General features: G+C 39.6%; 1 protein-coding gene across 7 annotated transcripts in view; it reads right to left on the reverse strand.

The window, feature by feature from the left end:
- ANKS1B (ankyrin repeat and sterile alpha motif domain containing 1B) overlaps positions 1–18,038 on the reverse strand; it is a 1,294,913-nt gene extending 1,276,875 nt beyond the window's left edge. For all 7 annotated transcript variants that reach the window (XM_028830273.2, XM_028830270.2, XM_028830269.2 and 4 more), the window contains exon 1: positions 17,200–18,038. In XM_028830273.2, coding sequence (XP_028686106.1) covers positions 17,200–17,333 — 134 coding nt within the window. In that variant the 5' untranslated portion in view covers positions 17,334–18,038. The remainder of the gene's footprint in view (positions 1–17,199) is intronic.
- Positions 18,039–18,382: the final 344 nt, after the last annotated feature.

The following is an 18,382-nucleotide window of genomic DNA, read 5'->3' on the forward strand; positions in this document are numbered from 1 at the left end:
AATAGTAATGATAGGCTTACTAGGAACCCATTAATCTCATGGATTACAGCACAGCACATACAACTTCCATGGAACATAATTTTTTTCTGTTCAAATTATCTTTGTAAGGAATGTACAAGATAGAAAACAAATACTAAATCTTTGGTGACCAGTACCACTCCTAAAAGCAAGAGGAAAAAAGCAATCCTCTGCCTCTAGGACCAGAGGAAGATTGGCCAAGTAGTATCACTCCCTATGGCCTGTCTTGGTGCCTATAGTTACACCATTAAAGATTTAGGTTAAGACAATGTAGATAAACAAATGACCTATTACAATGCAAATATTCCAGAGTTTCCCATTCAAATAAAGATACTCATGAAATATATAAAATTATGATTTATAATTATGAATAATTTATTGACTATTTAAATTATTTATTGCATAAATATTAATGCTTACTAACAATAAGCATTTTATTCCCTCCTATGTAATAGGTACTGTGATCGATATTTTACATAAATTATCTTTAACCATTCTAACTCTACAAGATAAACGTTATCACCTCCACTTTATAAATAAGGAAACTGAAGTCCAAAGAAGTTAAGTCACCTGCATAGCACCAAATGTCCTTTCAATGGCAGAGTCTACATTCAAAGTCAAGACTCAGAGTTTTTCCATTATGGTCTTCTTTTTTCTTTTCTTAGAGATTACAGATTTTGTTTTCTTAGAGCAAGAGAGGTCTTGCTCTGTCACCCAGGCTGGAGAACAGTGGTGTAATCATAGTCCACAGCAGCCTCAAACTCCTGGACTCAAGCAATCCTTCCACCTCAGCCTCCCAAGTCACACAGATTACAGGTACAAGTCATTCCATTACATCCTGCTTCTTCTTTCACTATGTAATTTACTATTCTGAAAATAGAGCCGGGCGCAGTGACGCACGCCTGTAATCCCAGCACTTTGGGAGGCTGAGGCGGGCGGATCACAAGGTCAGGAGATTGAGAATATCTTGGCCAACATGGTGAAATGTCGCCTCTACTAAAAATATAAAAATTAGCTGGGCGTGGTGGTGCGTGCCTGTACTCCCAGCTACTCTGGAGGCTGAGGCAGGAGAACTGCTTGAATCCAGGAAGCAGAGGTTGCAGTGAGCCAAGATCACACCACTGGGCGACAACGGTAAAACCCGTCTCAAAAAAAAAGAAAAAAGAAACATGGTATGAGGGAATAAAATGCCATATAGGAAAGCTTATCGGTACAGGATAAAACTAAATTATGAGACTTCTGAGTTTTGGGTAGAAGAAGCCAAAGAATGCCTTAGAACCATGAAAGGAAGAAAGGCTAAGCAAACGGACAGAAGGGCACAGGAAGAGGGGGTGAGGAAGGTCGAAGGACAAACTGCCTGCTTCCCCAGTTTTTCTACACAGCTTAATACTAGAGTTGACAAAAGTCCCCGAATTAATAATAAGCTCAGTTTAAAACAACAGGCTCAGATTTACTGGCTAACACGGTGAAACCCCATCTCTACTAAAAGTCCAAAAACCCAGCCAGGCATGGTGGCAGGCGCCTGTAGTCCCAGCTACTCAGGAGGCTGAGGCAGGAGAATGGCGTGAACCCGGGAGGCGGAGCTTGCAGTGAGTAGAGATTGTGCCACTGCACTCCAGCCTGGGCGACATAGCGAGACCCTGTCTCAATAAATAAATAAATAAATAAGGGCTGTGGTGAACACTGTACTTTCCTTCTTTGTGTGAAAGGAATGAGGAGAAATAAATCCCACATACATGGTTTAGATGTTTGTCCCCTCCAAATCTCATATTGAAATGTGATTCCCAGTGTTAGAGGTGGGTTCTGGTGGGAGGTGCTTGGATCATGGGAGTGGATCCCTCATGAATGGCTTATCAGTATCCGCTTGGTGATGAGTGAGTTCTCACTCCAAATTTACATGAAATCTGGTTGTTTAAAAGTGTGTGGCACCTCCCTGCTCTCTCTTGCTCCCAGTCTCACCATTTTATACACAGACTCCCCTTTGCCTTCTGCCATGACTGGAAGCTTCCTGAGGCCTCACCTGAAGCAGACGCCAGCACCATGCTTCCAGTACAGCCTGCAGAACCCTGAGCCAATTTAACCTCTTTTCTTTATAAATTATCTAGCCTCAGGTATTTCTTTATAGCAACACAAGAACTAACACATTCATCCATCTGGAGACATGAGATGGACAAGTTATTAAAATACCTTTGAAGACAACAGAAATTAGACAATATCAAGCATCCAAAACTTTGGGGGTAAAAAAATTCCACACTGGGTTTTTGTGGGGGTTGTTTTGGTTCAGGTTTTTTTTTCCTTTTTGCCCAGGCTGGAGTACAGTGGCATGATCATAGCTCACTATAGACTTGAACTCCTGGGCTCAAGCAATGCTTCTATCTCATCCCCCTGAGTAGCTAGGGCTACCACACCCAACTAATTTTTTATTTATTTTCTGTAGAAACAGGGCCTTACTATGTTGCCCAGCCTGGTCTTGAACTCCTCGGCTCAAGCAATCCTCCCACCTCAGCCTCCCAAAGTGCTGGGATTACAGGTGTGAGCCAACACACCTGGACTAACCCTGTAGTACAGTGAAAATAACTGACAAGGGCATATTTTTGAAATTTCTTTAGGTGATTTGCTTTACCACTCAATTCAGTTTACTGTTCATGTGCTATCAAGAAACAAATTCAAAGCAAAATACTGCCAGTAATATGAAAATGATAAGCACACAAAAATAATTGAGAACTATGTAGGAACTAAATATTACTACATAATTTTGTAGAAAATGTACTTTCTATTTACATGTTGGAAATATATTGGTATATTCATATTTTAACATAGGATATGCATTGATTCCTATGGCACTAGGAAGCAATACAGCACAATTGAAAGACATCTGGGATCAGAAACACCTGAATTTGCTTCTTCACTCTGCATGAGTGCTGATTATAAAACTACTAACTTTGTAACTCTGGGCAAGTTATTCAATTTTTCTGACCTTTTAATCCATAAATAAAAATGGGGTTAATAATAAAGATATTGCAAGACTTGTAAAGATTGAAGAATGTAATTTTATGTAAAAAAAGTGATCTGTGTGATAATGTTTATAACATTACTTATAATAATAAAGTCAAAAGTCATCCAAGTATCTATCATTAAGAAAATATAAACTAACAACAGTATACACACCAGATTACTGGTTCTCAAATGTCAGTGCACTTAAGAATGTTCTAGGGGGTTGTAAAATGCATATTTCCAGGCCTTACACTAAGAAATTCTTAGAATATTCAGAAATCTGGCGTGGGATCAGGAAATAACACGTTTAACAAACAACCATAGGTGCTTCTGATGGAGGACATCTACAAAAAGTATGCAGGAGATGGAATACGATGATGCCATTAAAAACAACTATGAAGACTTTGAAATAACATTGAAAAAGTATATGATATACCCTTAAGTGAAAAATTCAGGATCAAAACTTGTATGCTTTATCTGATAACTACATTAAACATGCTTAAGAAAAAAGTTGTTTTTAGCAATAGGATTAAAGGTAATTTTTGATCTTTTACTCAAATTTTTAAACAGTCATGCTATTATTATAAATGAATCACTAACACATTAAAATTGAAAAAAAATGGATCCTCATGGCCTTCAGGAGTATGCTTAAACTCCTTAGGGCAACACACAAGGTCCTTCTATCTCCAGACTTAACTCTTGTCCATGCTCCATATCAAACTACTTATAACACCCCAAGTTATATTCTACATTTTCACACACTATTATTGAATATACTGTTCCTTCTGCCTGAAATGCCCTTTCTCCAACTTGTCTGGAAAATTCCTACTCATCCCACAAGATTCAAGCACTACCTCCTCTCTGCAGTTTCCCCTGAATACTCCTCCAAGTCAAATTCTGGGTGCCTTCTTCTTGCTCCCAGTATTCCTACAGCATTGTTTGGCATTTCCATTGCTCCATATATCACCCTTTATTTTACCTTTTTGCTGATAGATCTAGCCCATTATTCTCCTAGTACCTGGGGTAGGTAGAGATTATCTCATTCAGTTTTAGAATCCACAAGGTACTCAGCAAATACTTGTTAAAATAAGTAATGACCTTTTTTTTGTTATCACTGTTCTTAGTTACCAGTTCTCTAAAGAATCCTGAGTGCCCTGCTGGTTAGTTGGATAATACATGGCTCAATGATTAATGAGCTTTGTCTAATACACACACACACACACACACACACACAGCATAAAACAAACCCATGAAAAATTTTTAAGAAACAGTTTAACCATTGTTTGTAATTCTTCACATTCTCTGCTTATGTCTTCAAAGTTTCTAGCAACCTTCAGGATGACAGACCACTCTGGTCAATAGCCAAAGCAGGCTAACAGGAATAACTCTGCTCTGGGCTCCTCCATTGCTGGAGTTTACCCAGCCAAAGAACGTCCCTGCAGAATTCTTGCTGCTTCCCCCAAACACACTCCCACTCACTGCCATCTCCACACTAGCAGTAAAATATCTATATAAAACGGAGATAATTCTGTAAGTAAATAGAGCAGTTTTTTAGTATATTCAAAACACTAGGTACTATATTTAGCATATTTGTGTAATACATAAAACATCTCAAATGTAGATTACTAACTAGAGGTACCAAACAAGAACCTAAAGTGACTAATAGTAATTCAGGCCAAAAGAAAAAAAAAAAGAAAAATCAATGTGGAAGAATGCTAATTGAGATCCAGGTATCAAAACTTCAAATGCTTCCCGTGTACCATAAAACATAAGTTTTAGGAATAACCTGGATGCTGAAGCCAACTTGCAACACAATTTTTTAAAAAAGAAAAATAAAATACATTTTTTAACATTTGAATATCAAGCCACATTAGGCATTAACGCCGTGACACAACTTTGTTACATATCTCTGTCACCTGTGATATAATAAATGTGTACAGAAATACTTTGTTTTATTGCACACTTCACAGATACTATATTTTTTTAAAAATTGAAGATTTATGGGAACCATATGTCTAACAAGTCTGACAGTACCATTTTTCCAATTAGGCCAATGTGCTCAGTTCATGCCTCTGTGTCACATTTTGGTAATTCTCACAATATTTCAAACTGTTTCATTATTTTTATATCTGCTATGATGATCTGTGAACTGAATAATGCTGTGTGTGTTCTCACCACTCCACCAACTGGCCATTCTATCTCTCTCCTTCTCCTCGGGCCTCCCTATTCCCTCGGATACAACAATATTAAAATTAGGCCGACGAATAACCCTTCACTGACCTATAAGTGTTCAAGTGAAAGGAAGAGTCACACATTTCTCACTTTAAATGAAAAGCTAGAAATGAATAAACTTAGTGAGGAAAGCACGTTAAAAGTCGAGACAGACTGAAAGCTAGGCCTCTTATGCCTAACAGTTAGCCAAGCTGCAAATGCAAAGGAAAAGTTCATGAAGGAAATGAAAAGTGCTACTCCAGTGAACACATGAATGATAAGAAAGCCAAAGAGCCTTATTGCTGATATGGAGAAAGTTTGAGTGGTCCGGATAGAAGATCAAAACAGCCACACAACATTCCCTTAAGGCAAAGCCTAATCCAGAGCAAGGCCCTAACTCGTCAATTCTATCAGAGCTGACCGGAGCTGGGGAAGCTGCAGAAGAAAAATCTGAAGGTAGCAGAGGTTCAGGGGGTTTAAGGAACAAAGCCATCTCCATAACATAAAATGGCAAGGTGAAGCAGTTAAGTGCTGATGCAGAAGCTGCAGCAAGTTATCCAGAAGATCTAGCTAAGATAATTGATAAAGGTGACTACACTAAACAACAAAATTTCAGTGTAGATGAAACAGCCTTCTATTGGAAGAAGATGCCATCTAGGACTTTCATAGCTAAAGAGAAGTCACTGCCTGGCTTCAAAGCTTCAAAGGACAGGCTCCCTTGTTAGGGGTTAATGTAGCTGGTGACTTTAACTTGAAACCAATTCTTACTTACCATTCCAAAAATCCTAGGGCCCTTAAAAATGATGCTAAATCTACTCTGCCTGTGCTCTACAAGTGGAACAACAAAGTCTGGATGACAGCACATCTGTCTGTAGCATGGTTTACTGAATGTTTGAAGCCCACTGTTGAGACCTACCACTCACAGAAAAGAAGATTCCTTTCAAAATATTATGGCTCAGTGGCAGTGCACCGAGTCACACAAGAGCTCTGATGGAGATGTACAAGAGACTAATGTTTCCATGCCTGCTAACACAACATCCATTCTGCAGCCCAGAGACTGAGGAGTAATTTTGGCTTTGAAGTCTTCTAAATGAAGAAATACATTTTGTAAGGTTGTAGCTGCCATATCTAGTGGCAGCTATAGAAGCACTAAGAACATCTGCAGGCCAGGTACAGTGGCTCATGCCTGTAATCCCAACACTTTGGGAGGCCAAGGTGGAAGGATCACTTGAGCCCAGGAGTTCAAGACCAGTCTGGGCAACATAGGGAAACTCTGTCTCTACAAAAAAATTTAAAATTATCCAGGCATGGTAGCACATGCCTGTGGTCCCAGCTACTCAGGGGGATGAAAGGAAAGAATCACTGAGCCTGGGAGGTCAAGGCTGCAGTGAGCACAGTGATCATGTCACTGCACTCCAGGCTTGGGTGACAGAGTGAGACCCTATCACAAATAAATAAATAAAACATTTGTGATTCATGGGAGGAGGTCAACATTAACAGGCGTTTTGGAAGAAGTTGATTCTAACCCTTATGAATAACTTTGAGGGGTTCATGATTTCAGTGGAGAAAGGAACTGCAGATGTGGTGGAAACAGCAAGTGAAATAGAAGTGGAGCCTGAAAATTGGACTGACTGACAACAATCTCATGATAAAATTTGAACAGATGAGGAGTTGCTTCTTATGGACGAGCAAAGAAAGTGGTTGCATGAGTGGAATCGACTCCTGGTGAAGACACTACTAGTGAAGACACTGTGAACATTGCTGAAACGTCAACAAAGGATTTAGAACACGATATAAATAAAGCAGCAGCAAGCCTTAAGAGGAGTAACTCCAGTGACCCCAATTTTGAAAGTCCTACCATGGGTAAAATGCTATCAAATGGCATCTCATGCTACGGAAACATCTTTTGTGAAAGGAACAGTCAACTAATGTGAAACTTCATTATTGTCTCATTTAAGAAACTGCCACAGCCATCCCAACCTTCAGCAACCACCATTCTAATCAGTCAGCAGCCTACAACATTGAGACAAGACCTTCTACCAGCAAAAGGATTACAACTTGCTGAAGGCTCAAATGATCATTAGCATTTTTAGCAATGAAGTATTTTTTAATTACGTACATTGTTTTGTTAGACATAATGCTGTTGCACACTTAACAGAGTACAGTATAGTGTAAACATAACTTTTATATGCACGGGAAAACCAAAAATTTTGTATGACTCACTTTATTGCAGTGGTCTGAAAACAAATCTACAATATGTCTGAGCTATGCCTGTACATCTAAGTAATAACTTCTGATATAGGCAAATATTATATGTTTATATCTAAAATGGGTTTATATAATCCAATAAAAAATTCTAGCGACTAAATGAGTAGCAAAAAGAAAAGACTTTTGTATCACCAGTCATATACTCTCTCATTTCTTATGTCTCCAGTCAAATCCCTTCCCTTTCGGCCTTTAAGAAGGAAGAATTAGCCAGGCATGGTGGTTCACAGCTATAATCCCAGAACTTTGGGAAGCCAAGTCAGGAGGATGGCTTGATCCCAGGAGTTTGAGACCAACCCAGGAGTTCAAGAACAGTCAAGGCAGGAGGATCACGTGAGCTCTCAACAACAGACCCCAACAGACAGGGTTTCCCTATGTTGCCCAAGTTGGTCTTGAACTCCTAGGTTCAAGTGATCCTCCTACTGTGGCCTCCCAAAGAGCTGGGATTATGGGCATGAGCCACTGTGCCTGTCCCACAAATGTTCTTAATGGTGTCTAGCATGGTGAATCCTTTCTAGAAGGTTTTCAATTTACTTTGTCCAGATCCATCAGAAGAATCACTACATATGGCAGGAGTTTGAGGAACAGTGAGGCCCTGTCCTTACAAAAAAAATGAAAAAATTTGCTGGGCGTGGTGGCACGTGCTGGTAGTCCCAGCTCCTTGGAGTCTGAGGCATGAGGATCACTTAACCCTGGGGAGCAATGAGGCTGCAGTAAGCTGTGATCACACTGCTGCACCCCAGCCTGGGTGACAGAGTGAAAACTTGTCTCCAAAAAAAAGGAAGAATTGCCACCTGTATCCAACATTCTCTTACAAGCCTGGCAAAATCCCCTCCATTTGTTCTGCCAGAAGAGGTCGATGGCTTTACTATTTTGGCCTAATGTTTTGTTGCCTGTTTAAATGAAAATATGAACAGAGCTTTCTTTCTAAAAGCTTTACCAATCAATTACAACTTCACTATGAATTAACTGTCAAGTCCCACAAACACTTTTTGGTGGTAAAGAAAGGAAAGAAAAGGCACTGGGCCCATGAGGTTAGAGGATAAATTAACACTGATGTATAAGCATTCCCTTTCCTCTGCAGCCTCACCAGCATCTATTGACTTTTGACTTTTAAATAACAGCCATTCTGACTGGGTGAGATGCTGTCTCACTGTGGTTTTGATTTGCACTTCCCTGATAACTAGTGATGCTGAGCATTTTTTATATGTTTGTTGGTCACTTGTATGTCTTTAGAAATGTCTGTTCATGTACTTTACTCATTTTTTAATAGAGTTACTTGTTTTTTGCTTGTTGACTTGTAAACAAGTTCCCTATAGATTCTGGATATTAGGCCTTTGTCAGATACATAGATTACAAATATCTTCTCCCATTCTGTAGGTTTTCTGTCACTGTGGAAAGCAGTACAGAGATTTCTCAAAGAACTTAAAATTGCTACCATTCGACCCAGAAATCCCACTGCCGTGTATATACCCAAAAGAAAATGAACCATTCTACCAAAAAGACACATGCACTCATGCTCATTGCTGTGCTATGCACAGTAGCAAAGACATGGAATCAACCTAGATGCCCATCAACGGTAGACTGGACAAAGAAAATGTGGTACATATACACCGTGGAATACTATGTAGCCATAAAAAAGAATGAATCCATGTCCTCTGCAGCAACAGCTCCTCCAATGGAGCTGGAGGCCATAATTCTAAGTAAATTAACACAGGAACAGAAGACCAAATACCACATGTTCACACTTATAAGTGGGAGCTAAATATAAAGCATATATGGACAAAAATAAGGGAACGATAGACACAGTGGACTACTAGAGGGTGGAAGGGGGGTAGGCTACAAAACAGCCTATTAGGTACTATGCTCACTACCTAGGTGATGGGATTCATGCTCCAAACCTCAGTGTCATGCAATATTTCCATGTAACTAATCTACACACATACTTCCTGTATCTAAAATCTGTTGAAATTCTTTTTTTAAATATTGAGATAGGCTGGAATCTAGAGATGATGCCAGCTGGCACAAAAACTGGAGCCAGGGTGAACTTGTAGTAATTAGGAAAAAAGGCTTTTTTTTCTGAGATGTGATTGAGGGTTAAGGGGAATGTGGTGTGGGAAACAGAAACAGGAAAGGAGGTTGGCTGTTCATACTCACATCCATCAATCAAGATTTGATCCAGTTTGATCAAAGAATGGTAACAAGTCTAAAAAGTTTGTTTCAGTTCACTTAACTAGAAGTAATTAACCACTTCAAATAAAGCTACTCTCATAACACAACAGAATCCAAGTAACTACTGCACAGCTTAATCAAAGTTCCATTTCACAACTAGATCCATGAAGACATGTCGTTTAATAAGAAAGCATGATTCATAAGAATCAGATTCAGAGATGAACACTCTGGACAGTGCAGGAGAAGAAACAGAGTGTTTTAGTCTATTTTGTGTTCCTATAAGAGAGTACCTGAGACTGGGTAATTTACAAACAATGTGTGTTTTTGTGATTCACATTTCTGGATGCATGGTACTAGCATTTGCTCAGCATTTGGTGAGGACCTTCTTATTGCATTATCCCATGGCAGAAGGCAGAACAGCAAGCAAGCATGGGAAACAGAAAGAGGAAATTGGGCTGAACTGATTCTTTTGTGAGGAGCCTCCCATGATAACTAACCCACTCCCACAATAATGGCATTAATCCATTCATACGTGCAGAGCCCTAATCACCTCTAAAGGGTCTCACCTGTTTGTTTTTGTTTTTATTTTGAGTAGGGTCTCACTCTGTCACCTAGGCTGGAGTTCAGGGGCATAATCATTGCTCACTGCAGCCTCAAACTCCTCGGCTTAAGCAATCCTCCCCACCCAGCCTCTCAAGTCGTTGGGGCTACAGATGTGCAATTCCACACCTGGTTGTTTTGTTTTGTTTTGTTTTTTATAGAGACAGAGTCTCACTATGTTACCTAGGCTATTCTTGAACCCTTGGCCTCAAGTGACACTCCCGCCTCAGCCTCCCAAAGCCTGCAATTACAGGTGTGAGCCACCATGTCCAGACAGATCCCATCTCTTCATGCTGTCACAGTGACAAATAAATTTCAACATGAGTTTTGGAGACAACATTCAAATCATAGCACTGTGGAAAACATAATTTATTATTTGGTCATATTTTTTGATCCATCTTCAAAAATCAATTAAAAGCCTCACCCAGATATAACACAAAGGTAAAATTTATTTGATATCCTACTGACACTAAAGAAGAAAAGTAGACTCTAAGAAAAGTTTCTAGATCTGTATTACACAAGAAAATTCAATGAGTTTTCAACTGGCATTGTGCCTCTGCTTGCCTGTAAGGCTTACATAACCATGTCCTCACACGCATGAGAAAGAACTGGAAGATAGAGGAGTCTTCTTTGCAAATTCCTTTTTCAAATATAAAATATTCTCCCATATCAACAGATGATGAGTAATAAAAACTCACTGTATTTTAATTAACATCATTCTGCAATATGTCCAAAATGGAAACTAAAGACACTCTAAAATGCATTAAGTGTTAAATATCTTCAGGTTCCATAGGTTGAAATTAGTCTTTTCTAACCTTTGTCTGGCATTATAGTCAGCTTCCATTTCTAGTTAAATACTCAGAAATAATGTCTATCACAGGCTTCTGATCAAATTTTCCAAAATTACCTCAAAATTATTTCATTATATAACTGAACTAATCAAATTGTTTACTGTCACCTGAAAGATTAACTTGCTAAAGTCAGTAGAGACACTAATAAATATTGTATGCTTCTGCCTTAATGTCAGTGAAGACTTGCATCAGCCTTTGTCATCTGTAAGAAATCACTGTCACACAAGAAACTGCAAAGGATGGACAGGTTGAGTAGTAGTCACTGGCTGGTTGCCCTAGTTCACTGCTACACATCACCCTCAGTGTTTTGAAAAGGGAGCTGAAAACCCTGCTCAGTGAAGAAAGAGGTCAATACCAAAATTCGCTCTCCTTTCGCCTTACTCCCCATCATGCAGCTGGCACTGTTCACTCTGGCAGATACAGCTCCCTGAACATAATGGTGCAATCACCACTTCAAACATCATTACTATCTAAAATAGATAACCCACTTGCAACTTGACTATTTTTATAGATATAACGTTTTCATGGAGCTTAACTGCTCTATTTGTGATTTATTCCATTTAACCAATGCAGTTTCCCTGAAAGTGAGTTTCTTATATCAGAGTCCCAATAACCACAATTGCCCAAATAGTTGTGAAAATTACAGTACTTCCTAGTTGCCTGTTATCTCCTTGTACTCATCACCAAAACGTCATGAGCTGAATCCTAAATCTGAAAAATTATAAGCTCTCTTGTTTTTATGTCTTTGGTGACCAGAAGATTGTTTTGCCCCACTTCTTACCAATCTACTTTTTCATATGGGGATCTTAAGAACTGTATTATTTATTTCTGACAAGAATTTAGTAAATACCTCTTATATAAAACTAAACACTTCGAGGCATTAAGAAAATCAAATAAATTGAGGCATTAATAAACTTTTATCACTATATTAAAATACAAATAATTCTCAATCCGATACTCAGCAAAAAATTAATTTAATATACATTTTACATGGAAATTAGTTTTGTTTAGAATAAAAGGTAGTTGTGCCAAAGGAAGAGAGTTTTTTTTTTAAGATTTTGCAGCTGTCTCATAAAAGATATGTTAAATAAACTGAAATTTCACATAAAATGTGGAGGAAGAAAAGGAGGGAGGCAACTCAATTTTAGTGCTCTGATGAGCTCAGATTTCTTTAAGGATGAAGGGGGGTAGTAAGAGGTATAACTGCAAGTAAACACAAAAAAGAAATATATACTTGTCCAGGAAAAACACTAATGTCCTTTTAAGCTAAGTTTGAAAAACAGAAAGGAGGTGTAGTAGTTCACTAATTTAACCTTAAGTTCTGACAGAGTAAAAGGAAAACTCTGGGTAGTTTTAAACTACAAGAGAATTTTCTATATCTAACAATGCCAAGAATCTAATTCTTCCCAGCTTTATTTTGCTATTTTCCCTATTGAGAACCATTTTCAAATCAGAAGGGATAAACAAATAATTTCAGGAGATTACTGAAGGTCCAAACAGAGACCAAAAAGGACAGTAAGCTGCTTTAAATAAGTATGCACATCCAGATCCAGAAGAATTAGATGCAAGAGGGTAGAAGGAATTTTCGCCAATACTAGGAATTACCAATGACTCACTGCCAGAAACAAGCCATAATAAAGTAGACTGATTTTGATGGAATTTAAAGGGATAGATCAAAGGAATGCCATACACTTAAACACAGTATGAATTTAGAAAGGCAGTAGATAAAATAACTCACAATATTCTCACAGGAACAATGGAGAGAAATAGCTGATTGTCTATTACGTGGCTTCAATTCTGGTAGAAATACCATGAGTAAAGATTGCTACTTTAAAATTTATACTAAGTTGAAGAGAGGTGCTTTGGGGATATAGCACAGTGTGTTGAATTTAGGTTATAGAAAACATGCTTATTAAATCTCTGGATGATACAGAGGAGAGAAGTTAATATGCTGAAAGACAGATTGAAGAGTCAGAAAGAAGAAAAAAAAAGAGTCAAAAAGATCTAGAAAAATTACAAACACAACCTAAAACAAATCAGATAAAATGGAATGGGAATAATTTAAGCTCAACCAACACTTTTAAAAGTACCAGAAAGGGGAATCATGGCTTCACAGGTTATTGAAAAAACAATACCAGGAAATTGTAATTGACTATATGTTCAACTTGAGCCAACACCATTACATGGCCCAGAAAATCTTGACCTGTAGGTAGGTCTTAGATCAATAATAAAGAGATAATAATTTCATTGTATCATGTTGTAATAGCTGCTCTTTTATTTTAATTACATAATACATATTCATTACAGAACACTGGAAAATGCAAATAAGGAAAAGGAAAATAAAGCCCACCCACAATTCCACCACTCAAAGATGAATACTATCTTCATTTTGGCATCTTATCATTCCAGACTTCTTAAACACATTGTAAATGTTCACACAAACTTATTTGTCCTTGCAAAAATAAGATCATACTATAAATGCTTCTTGTAACCTGTTGTCCTTGGGTTTTTTATTCAGCCATAATGTTCTACTCTGGTCAAGGGACATCTACTGCATTTTGTTAATTTCTAGTCACCATATTTTAAGAGGGTCATTGCAAAATTTGAGAATATATAAAGGAAAAAGAGAGTAGTGAGAAGTATGAAAACTAAGTTCTTAACACCTATGCTCTCTTGCCATATAAAAGGTCAATACAGATGATAGCTCTTCCATGAAAAATACTTATAAGAAAACAGAAATACATGCACCCAAACAACTATCCTGGCACATGAATTAGACTACTTTATATTGACCCGTACAGCCAATCTACTACCAATTGCTGAAAGTCACAGGGAAGTGGATTTTAGCTCAATGACAAGAAAAATTTTAAAATAATTACAGCTGTCAAAAATAGAATGGATCTAGTCGTTGGAAGGTCTAACAGGGCTGGAATAACTAACAGGTAAGAGATGTTACAGAGAAAATTTCTGCACTAGGTGAGAAGTTGGAAGAAAGGTCCCTCCCTATATGAAGATTCTATGATTCTAATGAGAAATTTACTGCCAGTCCAATATGAAGCAAATCTTTAGTCATTAAGGCCTTAAAGAATAGAGTCAAGCACTTTAGAGGTGCATGAAAAATATTAACACTAACGATGAACACCTATATGCTAAATGTTTTGCATTCATTACTTTATACTTCATTTAATCCTTTTATAACAACCTTATATGATAGGTACTATTATTACTATTTCCACTCTTACAGAGTAGTGAGGCTTAGAGAGGTTTTTTAATTTATTCAATGTCATTCTTACTTTTGCTGAAAATTGCAGTGCCACCCCAAAGCATACCGAATTCCCCATTATACAGTTACTGCTCAAAGGATAATTTCTTATTATCAGTAGGTAACAAGTAATCAGAAGCATCTTCAGAAAAGTTCTTGTCTAGTGAACCCTCAAAGGGCAGTTGTGAGATTTTTTTAATTAGAAAAAAATTCAAAATTTAAGGAATTTCAAATTATTCTTCGTAGCAAAAAATGTTCAGCTTGGACTGTCTAAATTGGCCATATACCTTTAAACTTTTGTGAATAAAACAGATTCAATGAATGAGAGTTAAAATGTGGTAAAGCAAATCTGAATCACACATTTTCAAACCTTTGCCATTATTATGTGACCATGGGCAAGTCCTTAATCTTATCTTTTTATTCCTTCATCTGTGAAATGAGAATGAACCTACTAAGGCTGACATAAGAATTGAATGAGATGACACATGTAAGCATTTAGCATAGGGTCTGACACCATTATTACACAACCCAAGTTATAAAGCAAGTGGGGAAAAAGTGCCAAACATATTCTACAACTCATTCTAAAACATTAAGAAATTTCAAAGTGTCATTATGTTTGATAAGCGGACACATTTTCCATTATCCTGCCAATAAATTTCTGATGACAATCATTTTTGAAATAAAGTGACAACTAAATAAAATGTGCCTTCTTAGGAATGTCATTTTATGCAAATGATCGCCCAAATAATACAATTTCAACTCTCATTTTCTTCAGACACCATTCATTCAGTGTAAGATGGATAAAAGCAAGTTTAAAATTATTGGTTTTGTTTGTGATTTTTACAACTTGGTTCGAAGTACTCTAATAAACACATGTTGTTTACTTTTGTTTTCTATGTGCAATCTTTGTTGAAGAGTTACTGCTGCTATCTTTGACAACACTAGCAAAAGAGAAAACCTCTCATTCAAGATATACACTCTGGGTCATTATTTTGATACTTTAGTGTTCACTAACATTAAATACTCGGTATTTTATCCCTAAAACTTGACATCTATTCTTTAAAAAAAAAAAATCACAGCTGGGAAAGGAGTATTTAAAGGATGTTTGCTTTTGAGTTTTGTCACAAAGAGTGTTTTTAAAATATGATTTATCACAATAAAATTAACTGAAGTTCTCACTGTTCTCAAAGAATTCCTCATGTTTTCCCAAAAAAAAAAAATGTTTATTTTGAGAAACCTCTTTCAGCATACCAGTTTCTAGACATAATCATTTTTATAACTGATAGATCCACTGGCAAATATTTTTATTTTACCTGTAACTTAAAACTGTAAAGAGATAAAATGCTTTTATATAAACTACATGTGACTACAGGCAATTATTAGAGCTGCAATCTGAAATACGTACACATTGTCTGCCTGTGTTTGAAACTGAAGATTATTTAACAAGGGAGTACACACAAGTCATCTCTATGACCTACTGAAAAATGTCCTATAAATATTCATTCTTCTGACATAAACTATCATTCCAATAAAATGTCACTGTCAACGAGTATCTAGAATAACATATGGGGCTTTTAAAAATCCCATCAACTACTTTTCAACTAAATTTATTTCACTGTAATAGAAACTTTTCATTTTCCCTTTTAACTAGTCCTATAATTAATTGCGCTGTCTGACCACCACGACCTATGAGAACTTGCGTAAAGAACGCAATGTCATCACCCAAAAGTTTCTATTAAGCACTTGTCAAGGGTACCATGGAACAGTTTTTAAAAAACCAGGGAAATCGCTTGGGTTTTTTAAAATTTTTACAAACATAATTGGGTTATGCAAGAAATGTTTCAAGGCGAAGATATGAATGACAATTGATGACTCCAAAAATATCCAGGATGAATTGGATAGCCACGATTTTATAAACTAAAGAGCTTCACTTGAATTGTATCTAGTGAATACTCTCCAGGCTTCCACCCTCCCAGTTGATTTCATTTGTCCATCAATACAACTTTCAATAGTTTCTCAAGTATGCAAATCAACCCCGCTATTTCCAAAGGACTGCTGAACGAAGACCTTGACATTTTTTTAAATGTCATCTTAGAAAGATTCTCCAAGCAATACCAGTCTCACCTACATCTTCACATTAAAAGGCCTCTACTATATTCCATACACACTATCCCAATCCCGACCTGGCATCCTTCATCCTGAGCTATAATAACCAAGTTTCACTCAGCTATGTCCAGGTAACTGAAAGTACTGCTGGGGCTGCCTAACCTGCCTCATCAAGTTTTACACACACCCTGTACTGAAGACATCTCAGCAGAAAGAAGGTTCACTCACTTCATTTTGTGGGATCATAACCCACGGCACAGCAAACGCCTTCTGCAAGAGAAGGTAGGAGCCACGGAAGGCTGTGGCTTTTGCAGGGTAATTGCATGCACGCAAGAGCTTCTCTGACAATTTCATTTAACTAGACAAAAAAGGCTGGGTTCAAAGCTGCAAATATATAATAAACGTTGACGGAAAGCGGGCGGAACGTCGATTTTCTTCAAGCAACACTAGTACATGTACAAGTTCTGCACCACGGCTCAGAGGAAAAGTAGCTTACTGACGCATTGATGGAAGGCTATTTTAAAATTACTCAAAGAATCTAAGGCATCAATCTGACTGGGAAGCTCATACCTCCTCTCCATACACGCAGTCTGTTTTCCTATCTAATTTAAGAATGAATCGCTGGCAGCCACCAGGTGCAATAACCGTGAGGAGGAGGACGTATATCCATCACAATGCATAATGAGGTTTGCCAACCCCGGAGCTGGTGCCCGTCCTTACCTTAGCAGATTAGACAGGGGCAGGGGTCCGGATCCACCGCCCAGGATCCCTCCTTTCCTGCCAGACAGGAGTTTCTCCACCAGAGCCACATTTCCAGTGCGAGCAGCTTCCAGCAGCTCCTGGTCCTTCCCCATAGTCTCTCACCGACTCCCCCACAGAGTCCTTACCCCCCTCGGGTCCTCCTCCCCACCCACCCCCACTCCCCAAAATCCAGGGCCCTCCTCGCCCCACCCTAAAATAATGCAAGAGCTTCAGCACGGAGAGCTCCCTGCAGCCCCAGGCAGGGAGCACCACTCTCTCCTCCTCTTCGGGGCGCAGCTTTTACAATGGGGATCAGACCATGTCTTGAAAGAGGGGCTGGCCGAGCTGGGAGCCGCGACGCGCCCCCACAGCCACTCCCCTGTATTCCCGAGGCCTCGTTCCCGCGGGTGGGGCGTGAGGGGGTGGGGACTCAGGGGTGCTTTTGAGGAGCGGGAGGAGGGTGGTGAGGACTGAGGTCGGAGGAGGAAGAGGAGGCAGCAGAGACAGTCCTCGCTGGAGAGGGAGCGCAGGGAACACCCGCGGCGGCGGCAGCGGCCCGCGCGCCCTCCCGCCCGGCCCGGGCTCGCCTCAGCTTCCTTGGCGGTTACGCGGGGGCGGCGTCCGCGGCTGGGCGGAGCGCGGCGGCGCCGGCGGCTCGTGCGCCGTGGCCCGCGCCGAGGCAGTGCGGTGCGGACAAGCCGCAGCGGGCTCGTGCGGAGGGCGACGGCGGCGGCGAGGCCTGGCGCGCGGGGGGCGTGTGCGAGCGGGCAGGTGCGGCCCGCCGTGCGGCCCGAGTTGGGCGGCGGGCTGGCGGGGAGGGGCCGGGCCGGCTGAGGCGGGGCTTTGGCCCTGAGATTCTCTTCGTTCTCGTGGGCGGGGACCCTCCCTCCTCCACTCTCCTTGGAAGAGCGTTAACCGTGTGAGGACTGGAGTTCCCCGGGCCGAGTCGGCTCCTCCTCGGCCCGGCGGGCCCCGGCGACACGCGTCGGGTCTGTCACGACGCCTGAGGAAAATCCTCCATGATAGGGATGGGGAGGCTGGTGACACTGGGGAGGGGCCCTTTGGCCACCGCTTCCATCCGAGTCTAGGCAACTTGACCGGCATTTCGCCCTTCCGCTTTACCTCCCCGAGAGAGCCTGAGATCTGCCCTTGGTTAGAAAGA

This window comes from Macaca mulatta, chromosome 11 (genome assembly GCF_049350105.2).
Source record: "Macaca mulatta isolate MMU2019108-1 chromosome 11, T2T-MMU8v2.0, whole genome shotgun sequence".
Classification (NCBI taxonomy): Eukaryota; Metazoa; Chordata; class Mammalia; order Primates; family Cercopithecidae; genus Macaca; species Macaca mulatta.